Source organism: Talpa occidentalis, unplaced genomic scaffold (genome assembly GCF_014898055.3).
Source record: "Talpa occidentalis isolate TD23 unplaced genomic scaffold, MPIMG_talOcc4v2.1 talOcc4.4, whole genome shotgun sequence".
Taxonomy (NCBI): domain Eukaryota; kingdom Metazoa; phylum Chordata; class Mammalia; order Eulipotyphla; family Talpidae; genus Talpa; species Talpa occidentalis.
In genome coordinates this window covers 115980858-115993315 of record NW_023604295.1, presented here as the reverse complement: position 1 = coordinate 115993315, position 12458 = coordinate 115980858, and the positions used below count along the sequence as shown (strand labels likewise).

The 12458-nt window shown below is 37.9% G+C and overlaps 1 protein-coding gene across 1 annotated transcript in view; it reads right to left on the bottom strand.

The window, feature by feature from the left end:
• Positions 1-431: 431 nt before the first annotated feature.
• Positions 432-12458, bottom strand: part of IDO2 (indoleamine 2,3-dioxygenase 2) — a 48552-nt gene continuing 36525 nt past the window's right edge. Inside the window, exons 8-10 of the mRNA XM_037524687.2 lie at positions 8603-8654; positions 3612-3760; positions 432-1581 (exon numbers count right to left, since the gene is read on the bottom strand). Of these exons, the coding sequence (XP_037380584.1) occupies positions 1226-1581; positions 3612-3760; positions 8603-8654 (557 nt within the window). The 3' untranslated portion in view covers positions 432-1225. The remainder of the gene's footprint in view (positions 1582-3611; positions 3761-8602; positions 8655-12458) is intronic.

Sequence of the window (12458 nt, the reverse complement as noted above, 5' to 3'; positions counted from 1 at the left end):
AGGTGTTCTTTGGAATCGATGTTTCTGTGTCCTTTGGGTAAATACCTAGGAGTGGAATTGCTGGATCATATGGAAGCTCTATGTTTAGTAGGTCCAGAAATCTCCACACAGCTCTCCATAGTGGTTGACATTTTAGTAGCTGTAAGCTCTGAGTAACTAGAGCCCGCAAGGGGAGGGAGACTTGAGAGAGGCTGCCTGTTCATGTATCTCTCCCTGAAGCTGCAGTACTAGATCAGCATCTGGGATTTAGATACCATCTTGGCTGACTGTGTGTTTCCAGGTTTAGCGGCAAACCTAAGTGAATGGAATTTGTACTAAATTGGCAAGATGAAAGTTTCCCAGCTTGCTGTCAGGTGGAATGAGACATTGAGATAGAAACTAAGTGAAAATTTACATTTATTTACACATAAACATGTGAATTTACTGTTTATTCCCATTTTGCTCATTTTCTTCCAAAAGGTCAATTCATTCATTTTCATAGTGCAAATTCTCAGTGTAAGGAGAAAGAGTTATTCTTCTAAAAATAAAAACAGGAACTAAAATAGACTTAGTAAATTTGTAAACCATGTGGAAAAGTTTCATCCGTTCCCATATCATTAACTATTCATAATCATATTAGTGACTTCCAAGTCCTATTGTCAGCCTCCTCTTTCCCCCCATCTCTACTGGAGTATTTCCAACCTCCTGCCACAAAACTCAGCACATGCAGGGAGAATAGGGCTGGACCAGGGCCACAGAAATCCCTGCTCTGTTCCCCAAGCCAATACTCAGTAGGAATTTAATAAACTGTTAAGTGAGTGAATGAATACATGAATATTTTCTTTTCAAGAAATCAATAAGGGGACACTATTCATAGGCAATTTTATTTGGGTTTAGAAATTTAGATTTCTTTTCTGTTACTTTGCAAACACTTTTTTCTCTGCTGGGTTCTGAATAATGTAGTCTCCTACTAAGCAGTGATTGGGAAAGGAGAGGGGAAGTAACGTTGGTGACTGACCACGAATTTTTTTCTCTGTTAAGACTAACAATTCTCAACAAGGAGAAGATGGTGTTGGATAGTGTGGGGACATAAATAGGGGTAAGGTCCTCTTTGGATTTTCCAGACAGAAAGCTGATCCTCATCCTGCAGACTCACCAGTCCTGGGGGTCGGGGGTGGGGGGAGAATAAAACAAAATCTGGGTTTGCTAGGTTGGCACTGCTGGGAGAAGGCAGTCTCGCAGTCTCTTAAACACTTTGGTGGATTATTGCATCTAAGGTCTTATCCCTGACATTCTTGAGGAAGCTCAGCACTGCACTTCCACCAGTGCCCCTGTCTTCTAAGGCCTGAGGCGGCCCTGGGAGATGGCTTGACCTCCTGCTCTTTGCCTTGACTGCAGCGGTGATGATGTATTTGGCTACCACAGTGATGTGATAGTTTCGCAGCTCTGCCAGGGCCTCCACGCACTGGTTGTAGGCGGTAAGAAGTTGGCCATTTCCAGAGGACAGGACGTAGTCCCTCAGTGATGGAGCTGAGTGGATTTCTTCTATAAAGGCCTTATGCGAAGGAGGCATGTAGTCCCTCATCCTGTGCAGAAAATCAGCTGAAACAAACAATCCAAAACAATGAAACAAACAATCCAAAACTGCACATGGAAAGATAAGAGAACTGGTGCTTTTCCAGACACCAATGTCTCAAAAAGAGTTGCTGTCATCCTAACTGTCCAATCAATGTTACTGCTCTCTTGCTTGTAGGTATCAAATATGCAAATGAACACTATTGTTGGGAGGACACTGGAAAGGGAAAAAGAAGCAAGAGTAGCTCTGATAAGTAACTTGGAACTAGAACTATCAGTACATGTATAATAAACTGCCATGTGCCAAATGTGGACAAAATATCTTGTTAGCCACTATAAGGAATAGCCACAAATGTAAGGCATAAAACATAATACTGCTGATAAACCCTAAAAAAAATTGGCAGATTTTTTTTCCAATGTGCTTTAATTTTGAAAGGAGAGTTAAGGAAGAGAAAAGTCATAGAATTTATAAGGGCAATAAAAAACAGAATGAACAATGGTTTTAGTAATTAGTCTCCTTAAGTCAAGTTGTCTATAAGTCAAAATCAATAGCTGCTTATAGCAAATACAGATAATTTAGAGAGTCAATTTTGTGTTTAATATTATGCATGGTAAATCAACTACTAATATCACCAAATGAATAACCCACAAATAATTTCCACAGTTCTAGAAGAACTGAATTTTGTGAATGACCCTGTGCCCTATAACACCATATTCTAGTCATTTTTTTCTAATCCAACTTGAAAACTCTGTACTATAAAGTGCCTTTTGGCAGCTCTTGAATACTTAGCATAATGCTGGCAGGTAAGGAAATGAACAATTTCAAGCTTCCAAAGTTGTAGACTGTTCTTTTGACCTAAATAGACTTGGCTTGAGGGCACACCATTTTCATAGAAAAGGGTGTAATTGCATTGACTATGTAGATTGTCATTGACTATGTTGATTTGACCTCCAGATATTTCCCCAGTTTTATTATTTTTTAAAGATTTATTTATTTATGCATATAAGAGCTGGGATACAGGCCAGAGATGTGGGGGTGAGAGGAATCACCAGAGACAGAGTGGGGAACAGAAAAGGCAGATTGACCCAAGTACACTGCTGCAGGGAGGAGCGGGCGAGTTAGGAGTGGTCTGCTGCACCATGTGGGTTGCTCCCTGGCCTGCCGGGGATTGAACTTGTGCTGCAGAGGCTGAGGATTGCTTCATAGTGCGATGCTTAACCTCTTGTGCCATCAGGGAGACCCTCCTTCCCCAATTTTAGAAAAAGGAAGCTACTGCCTAAGGATCAAAGCAAAATTGTAGTGAAAAGCTAGAAATACATTTTAATATTAGGAAATAAACCTGCTGAGATCTGATATAATTGACTTGACACAGCAGCATATGGCAATCACAGAGTTTCCTGGTCCATTTGGAGAAGTACAGACTTCATGACATTTTGATTTAATTTTTTTAAATTTTTTATTTTATATATTTTTATATCATTTTTCATTTTTGCACAATATATGCTTTTCCATCTTGGTTATAGTCCCCAGACAATTCCCACCCCTTATTTTGACCATAATCCCTCCTATCCCCCACCTCCCATAGCGTGTCTCTGGCTTATAGTTGTTTGTTGATTTTGATTTTTACTTTATTATAATTAGTCTTTCTCCTGGTCCTTTAGGTTTTCTAAATTCCTGCTATGAGTGAGACCATCTGGTATTTTTCTTTTTCTTTCTGGCGTATTTTACTGAGCGTGATCCCTAGATAGAGCTTCCATATGACCCAGCAATTTCACTCCGAGGTATTTACCCAAAGGACACAGAATCATTAATTCAAAAGGGCACCTACACCCCTATGTTTATAGGAGCACTATTTAAAGTAGTTAAGCTATGGAAACAACCCAAATGCCCAAAAATAGATGACTGGATTAAGATGTGGTAAATATACACAATGGAGTACTACTCAGCAATCAAAAAAGATAAACTCATGCAATTTACATTTGGTTTTATTAAATAATAAAAATACCTTGTTTCTTCCTCCCCATTAAAGAAAGAGACAGAAAAATGTCTGGCTTACCACTTTCCTTGCTGTGATGGACGCCTAGGAGCTCATCAAAGGCATGAAGCACTGTGCTCTGAGCTGCACTCCCTCCAGAGTATTCCAGGGGCTCTTTGGAGACTCCTTCATATATCAAGCCCACAGGCATGGCTGGGTTATCTTTCCATCTAAGCAAAAGTCAGATTGAAAAAGGTAGTGCTAGGAATTTAGTATTTTCTGATATGGAAACGGAAGAATAAGTAACAGAACATGATTTCAATGGTAACTTTCAGGCAAGGAACTAGCAATCTTTGTAAGATATATACCATAGCATCATCTTGACCCCATTTGATAACACATCACAGGATGCATCCCTTCTCTTTCCTCAAAGAAGATTTTCCAAAAAAGAGTAAAAGGTATTTTAGAGAGAAATCCTTGGCATTGATTCCATGACCTATTCATTGGCAAAATTCACTATATAGATGATATCACTGCTAATCAACAGGAACAAATTAGATGCTGAAACAAACTTCAGTCCTTCTGCTAATTTCAACTTAAATGACCTGACATCTACAACTCATAAGTAGACGTTTGAACACACACACACACCCCTATCTTTGACCTTCCCTGGAACAGTTACAAGTGTAAATGTTGTCACATTAACCTATCAGTTCCAGATACTCCCTAACTGTGGGAATGTCTTTATCAAATAGCTTGTTGATAACAGGTGTTGATAATAATGGTAGCAACAAAGAGAACACAAACAACTCTGCAGGTTCCCACAAGCTAAAGTCCAGGACATGTAGAAGGATTAGAAGTGAGCCTCCTAATTATGCTCAGACTACGTGGGTTTGCTTCCCCTCCCCTCTCAGCTCTTCTATCCTTTCTGTTCCTCTATTTCCACTGACTGCCTTCTTCATCATTTTATCTTTGAGTCCCCTTTTTTCTGCTTCCATTTCCCTGTTGGATATTTTAATCTTCAACATTCAGAGAGTGTTTGGGGGGTGACTCCACAAGACAAAAGCCATAGCGCCAGGAACACATTACATTTATACTTAGAATGTTTTGTGGTTTATAAAGTACCTTCACGTTCATTTTCTCGTTTGACCTCTTTTGAGTAGATCAAGGCAGGTATTTTCAAACCCACTTTATAGATAATGAAACAAGGACTCAAAGCAAGTAAGTCCCCAGGGCTGCACTGTTAGGAATTGGGGGAACCAGAACTTGAATCTCAAACTTGCAATTTTCTACTTTCATTTTCCCAAGACCCACCCATGTGAATTTCTGCTTTTACCAAGGAATAGAATCTTTTTCTCTTATGGCCAAGAACAAGCTACATTCCCTGAGGCTAGTTATTTAAATAACAAATTTATGTTGATGTTTCACCTATGATAATTTTAAGTCATTTTGCTCAAGAGAAGGGAATCACACACATACTAAAGCCATAGACAAACTGCTCAATTTGCTGTTCAAGGCATTTTAAATACTTCCCTCAGGTAGGAAATGCTATAAGGAGTTGGGTAGTTTATTTGTGTGTGTGTGGCTGTTTAGGGATGGCTATTCGATGGTTTTCATTAATGAATATCTATTTGAAATTTAGGACAGCTCATGCCATTCTCAAAACATGCCAGCGTTACTCATCTCACTCAGAAATGAAGCCAGCAAGGTCACACAAGACCTGGTCTCTATTATCACCAAGCTCTTTCATTTTCTTCCTACTCCATTCAAGTCCTGCTGGCTTTTCTGCAGCGTTTCCTCTTTGAAAAATATGTTCCCGCCATAGGGTCACTATAATTGCTGTTCTTTACGCTTGGAACAGGAATCTGGGAAGCTCACTTCTTGCCTCGTTTGGATACCTGCTTATAGGTCACTTCGAAGCAGGGCATTCCCATATCACAGTAAATAAATAAGAAACACTAGCCACCACTCTTAATACTCCATAACACCTTATATCCTACTTTATTTACATTTCTCTATATTGCATTTTTTGGTAACATATATTGCATTATACTCACTTTTGTTATATGTGTGCATTTAGTATCAATCTCCCATGTAAACTGCACAGAAATGAAGTTATTGTTTTATTATTGCATTCTCAGTATCTAGAAATGTGTCTGGAATATGGTAAACACTCACTAGCCATTTGATAAATGAATGAATAAGGACAGCATTCTGTAATTATATATTTCATATCCAGAATGTGTAGACCTACATGTACTTCTTGAAAGGACTCGGTAGCTTAAAAGAACCATCAGATGTTCAAATGGGCAAGAGACATCAATGCCCGGCCTGAAGTGACTATGTTGAAGTCACATTGAAGGTGACAGAAAAAAGACAGGGCATGAAACCCAAAAATTGGAAAGGGGAGTCTTTACTTTCAAAAACTGTATTTTCCCACTAGGAAGAGATTAGATGAGGGAGGGAAATCGGGTGTCTCTGAATAGTCCCAGTGTTGCTCTTATGCATTCTCAGGATGAATTGTTTGTGAAGGAATGGAATTATTTTCCTTTCAAATCTCTGTAGGCTAATTATTTTTAGCCTTTTTTGTAACATATTTCTTGCAAATTTAAGAAAAGGGGAGGTTTGAACACCACCAAAAAAGAAATATTTTTTCCAGAATAGTTGATTGCTTCCCTTAGATATTCGAGTGGGAAATGCTCCATTTATATAAAGTTGAAAGATGAAATCTCTCCATTATCCTAAATAAAAAATGTGAAATCACTCAACCCTCCTAAATAAAAAATATTTGAAAGGAAAAAAATAATAATTAAATATAGGATAAATCAAGAACACAGGAACAAATTTCTATTTTTCAAAAATAACCCTATTGGGAATTCTCAACAATCCAGATGTTTTTGACTATAATCGCTTGTCAAAACATTTGGGATTTGGTACTGGTCACTTTGTTTAGCAACATGGGAAATATTTTTGAGGGTTAGAAACAGAGGGAGGCATTTATGTAGATCATAGATAAAATTAGAAGTTACTGACCCAGAATTTATTTTAATGAAAACAAAGTCACCTCTGCTGTTCATCGTATCACAATGATTTTAGAATATACAGTGTATATTTTAGAATATACAGTATCTTATCAGATACCTGTGATAAAAAGGAAAAGTATCATTGATTTATTCCTTGGAGGATCTTATAGTACAAAGCATTCTAAGAATGTTGTGCCAAGATTCCAGTTCTAATTTCTAGAACTGTTAATATTATGAGAGACCATGTTTATCAATGTGATACATTTTGAGGCAAGAAGGAGCTTTGCAGATGTAATTAAGATCACTCATTAATTGCCCTAATACAGTGAATTATCCTGTATTTATATGATCTGAATATAATCACATAAGACCTTAAAAGCAGAGATTTTTCTTGCTAGTGGTAGAAGGAGAAGTCACAGAAACAACAGTAGAGGGAAAGGAAGCCACATAATAAGGCATGCAGGAGGTCTCTGGAAGCTGAGAACACTTCAGACTGATAGTCAGCAAGGACATAGAGACCTCAGTTACCAAGCCACAGAGAACTAAACTCTGCCAACAACCTTAATGAGTCTGGAGGTTACTTCTTCCCCATATACTACAATAAGAGCCCAGAGGGCCTGACTTTGGCATTTTGAAACCCTTAGCAGAAAGTCAAGTCAAGCTTGTCTAGACTTCTGATCCACAGATGTGCGAGATGATAAATGTGTGTTGTTTTGAACTGTTATATTTGTAGCAACAATGGAAAACTGACACAAACTTAGAGAGCAAAGGGAAGCATGGAGAGATGTTTCAGGATTAAGTGCTTGTAAATTCTGGTACATTTAAAATATTTTGAAAGTGACCCTTGTATCCCATTGTCTAATTCTGCCAAAGCATAGCTGCATGTTTTGCTAAATATTTGTTGCTAAAAAATCTATTCTAGAATCATATCTTGTATTGATCTTGACTAGCATACAAAAACTACAGAGTCCAAGAAGAGTTAAAGGACAAATAATCTCTCTGGGGAGGGTTTCAGGAGTGACAAGATCAAGGTGCACAGGGAAAATCTAAATTCTGAAGCATGCTGCTAATTACTTTTCTGTACACTTCCCCCTCTTTTTCCTTTGTCACCATAAACTAGGTCCCCATTACACTCAGGTCATTCTTTGGAATCCTCGTTGCTTCCACACACTAGCCCCTACAACAAAAAGTCTCTCACCAGGCTGACTCACCCTTAGACTGTCCACACCACGTCCTAACCAATCTAGAGTACTTAGTACATGTTGTCACTCATTTCTTGCACCAATAGAACATACTACTAAATCTACTGTCAAATCAATATGACTACTGATACTGGTACTTGGCATGTTTCTTGCTGTATCCAGGAACACAGTCAAGTTCTATCGAGAGCAACTCAAGCATCTCCTAGTTATTGAGATGGTTGACAAGATGTATATTTTGCTTGTTTTACATCCTCCACCCACTTTCTCTGCTTTTTGCCATTAAAACAAACTGAATTTCTCTGTTAATGTGAATAGAAAAGTATTTGGATTAAAGCATGTCAATGTATAACTAGTATATGTAAAAGAAGAAATATATCTAAGAATAGAGTTTTCTTTCTATCTGGAAAATTCACATGCCATGTCACAGAGGAGAGTACCCAGTAATATGAAAAAATAGCTGGGGGTAGCTGTGCCAGGAATGTTAGATAAAAGCTTTGAAGCTACTGTCTGTGCTTTCATCTGCTTTAATGCATGGACATAAATGATGTAGCTTGGTGAGGAGCACTCTGGACTTTTCTTTTTCTGTCATTAAGGAAGGTGAAGACAAATGGATCTAATAGGACAGCTTAAAGGACAATTACTCGAAACTTAGATATTCAACCCTCAACATTATTCGTCATGCAGATGGTTCCCACTTACTTTACCCAAGAATGGATATGGTGTTTACTTTGCTAGCAAGGGTTTTTAATGTGTTTCTTACTTTAGGGAGCTTCTGCCTGTTCCTTCCTTATAAATTTGGAAAATGCTACAGAGGCCTCATGTAGAAAAACAGATGAACTATACTTACCCAGAGAGAAAGATCCGGATGACTGCATAAAATATGTCTGGATCTACATAATCTGGAGGAGCAATCAAAATGTGAACTTTACTACAGGCAAAATAAGCAATTGGTTACATGTGTATGGGACCCGCCGCTCTCCTGGGGCTGCTGCCTCTATCTGATCTGCACGGAAACCTGGAATGAAAGCAGCAGGACAGGGGGATGGAATGTTCTCTTCTACAGCCCCCTTTGTTAGTGCTTACAAAACTTTTAAACTATTCCAAATGCTGCCCTTTTCTATTTGTGGTGCTTCGCTTTTCTGTACTTAATAACAAGAACGAAAAAGCAAGATCAAGGCCATCTTTTTAAAAGCATTATTTGAAATAGACAGGGTGTTTCAGAGAATGTGGGAAGTGAGAAGTGGAAAGAAAAGAAGTGAAGAGAACGAATCACCTCTTGAGGGATTTTGCAAGAGAGGAAAATTAATGTCATCCATGTTCAAGTGAAGTTGTGTATAAACGACAGAGCCGAGTTGTTGAGAATCTCTTGTCTGGGCATTGCCACACCAGGTTAGACACAAGGACATTTAATCTTGCCATTTAGTGCATGTTTAGCTGTATTCATTAATCTGCACAGCTATTTTGGTATATAAGCCAATTCTTGGGGATAATTCTAGTTTGTGGATTTGTGGATAAGGAAGCACATCTTCACATTTACATTACATTTCTTTTCATCAACATTTGAAGGTGGTTCTTTTTTTCATATAATAGGGTTTCCATGAACTCTGTGACCTGGCGTGTTTCTCTTTCCCAGATTCCTGTCAACAACAAACTTTGTTGTTTTTCATTTTTATAAGACCTACAGAATGATGAAACTGTTCTGTCAGCTGCCCCCTTCTACATCCATCCACAGTCTCCGGCCCTCCTTCCATTTCCTCGGAAGTCGCATGGGCGCAGGGAACTCCTGTCTTCCAAGTCACATGGTGGTCCCTGCCAGGGGTGTCACATTCTCTCTGCTCTTCTGTGACAATGCTCTCTTTGCTGGATTTTTCTCTGGATTCCATTTTTATAAGTTTCCCATTTGGATCTCTGTTCTCACAGAAATTCTATAAAATGTGTAACAACTTTGCCGAAGGAGCAATGACTTGCAATAATTTCATAGCTTACCACATTTAAGGAAGAAAAGTAAAAGATTATTTCAATGAATGTGAAAATTTTTGATGTACAAATTTTAACAGATGTAACAAAATCCATTGATGATTAAAATGAAAATCTTTAGGTAATTCAGAACAGAAAGAAACACCTGTGAACTGATAAAATGAATCCATAGAAAGTACATATCATACTTAATGTTAAAATATTAAATAGGAGATTTTTAAAATGTGGAGTCAAACACTTGTTGATCAATGCACTTGTATTGAACACTATTTAGAAGTCCTAGTCAGAAGAATAAAAAAAAAGTTTATAAAGAAATGTAAGTTTTAAGTATAGTAAGAGCTCACTTAATTTTGTCAGTAAGTTCTTAGAAATGTTAACTTCAAGAAAAGTGACATATAACAAATTAAGTTTCTTGAATAAGGTTGTTTTGTTGGGTGAAGGCCAGATTCACTTTTCTCATCAACATTATAACAAAAGAATGATGAACAAAACATATTCGAAGACCTGCTATATGTACATGAAGAAATAAAATATTCTTCTCAAATTATGTGATTTCTACATTAAAAAAAACATATAACCTGCAGCTAATAATAAGAATTAACAAGTGTTCGCCCAAGAGTTATTGAACTGTCAATTTAATTTTATTTTTATTTTTTTTAAAGATTTTATTTATTTATTTATACAAGCACTGGGTACAGTCAGAAGCGCGGGAGGGTGAGAGAATTCACCAGAGCCAGAGCGGGGAGCAGAGCAGGCAAAAGGACCGAAGTACACTGCTGAGGGGAGCAGCGGGCGGCAGGAGAGAGTCTGCGTGCCATGTGGGACCCTCCTCCGGTGGCCAGGGAGCAGCCGGGGATCGAACCGGCCCTGCAGAGGCTGTGGGCAGCTCTGCAACCCAGAGCTCAACTGCTGCACCACCGGGGAGGCCCTGAAATGTCAATTTAATTTTAAAAACCAGTATTTAATAATTAGGAGTTAGCTAATGATATATCACTAGAAATAAAACACACAGTAACTATGACTAGAGCAGGGAGTGGAATCTAAGTGTCTTATCTTGAAAGAAACTGAAGAAAATTTAAAAAGTCATAGAAAAACTATCCATGTTTATGGACAAGAAAACTCTAGCAATATAAGAGTAGAAGCATATCCAAATAAGACTTCTATCTGGATAAATTTCATGCTGTCTGGCAGAAAAGAATATCTAGAAACATGACGATGTGATTTGGGGTAAAGAAGAAGTGTACCTGGCTTCCCAGATGCGAGGGACGCTTCTAAGGGATGAGCTTCTTTCTCATTCCATGTAGAATACTGAGGTGCACTCTAAGGTGGCTGGGAGGGTGGCAAGCAGGGCTTTTGGAGGACTGCAAGGGGATGCAGACCCCACTGACTGCGTTGCAGATGCCAGCCAAAAGCCTGACCATGAGCTGTTGGTGATTCCTTGCTTGCAGATCCACCAACTAGCCCATGGGTGCCACTAGCACCCTGGGCACCTCACCTCTCCAGCCATGATGGGTTTCTGATGTGTGTTCCTGAATGCAGCAAGAGCAAGCCTTTGCAGATGGCTAGTGAGGCAGGCAGACAGCTATTCTGCCTCTGCAGACCTGAGAAGAAACACAAATTTGAGCATTCAATGTTGACCAAGAGAGAGCAAAAGGGAGGCTGGCAGCACACAGCCTGGCTTTGCAGGATCAAAAGAAGAAGGCATAAAAAACTAAGAATTTTGCCACAAGAAAGAAATGAGGAGTAGGTATGTCCATAAAAAGTCTGAAAAAGCCTCAGAATCTCTACCAAGACGATAGAAGGTAGTTCTTTCTCAAAACTAGTAAAGACTGGAAGAATCGATACTTCCTCAGATATGAAGGCAGCAGTGCAAGACTTCAAGGAATGTGAAAAAAAAACTTGACACCATCAGAAGAATAAAATAATTTTCTAATAAATGACCACAGAGAAATGTAGCTATGTGATTTGCCCCATAAAAAATTCAAAATAGCTCTTTTAAGGAAGCCGAGTGATTTACAAGGAAACAGAAATATAATTAAATGAAATTTTAAAAAATGCATAAACAAAATAAGAAGTTTAACAGAGAAAAAAATCATAAAAATGAACCCAAAAATTTCTGGAGCTGAAAAACACAATGAATAAAATGAAAAATGCAGTAGAAAGAGTCAACAGCAGGTGGCATCAAACAGAAAAGATTATCTATAGAGAAAAAACAATGAATTATATTTATATGACCAAAATCCATAACATTTACTACAATAGGTAAATTGCAGGAAGAAAATATACACAAGAATTCTGTGTATATAAAGTTCAAAAACATACAAGACAAAATAATATGCTGTTTTATAATAACTTAAACAATGAAGTTATTAAAAAGTTAGAGATTAATTAATATAATCAGGATGACAGCCACTAGAAGAAATGTTTAGAGGAATGAAATTGTGGAGGTTTGGAAGTTTTGGGTAATAATCTATTTAATGTGTGAGCTGGATATTAGGGTGCTTATTTTACAATTGTTAACATGTTCAATTTTATATTGTGTATACATTAAGTATATTATTTTAAAAAGAAAAGAATTTGGGCCCAGAATAGTATGATTATATTGCTCTTAATAGAGTCACAGCTAGAATCCAATCTTCTGATTCTGAATCTAATGGTCTTTTAATTTTCCTTAAGCTGACTTGTCTGGGAGAAATTTCCAGCAACTCAGTAGGGAATACATTTTA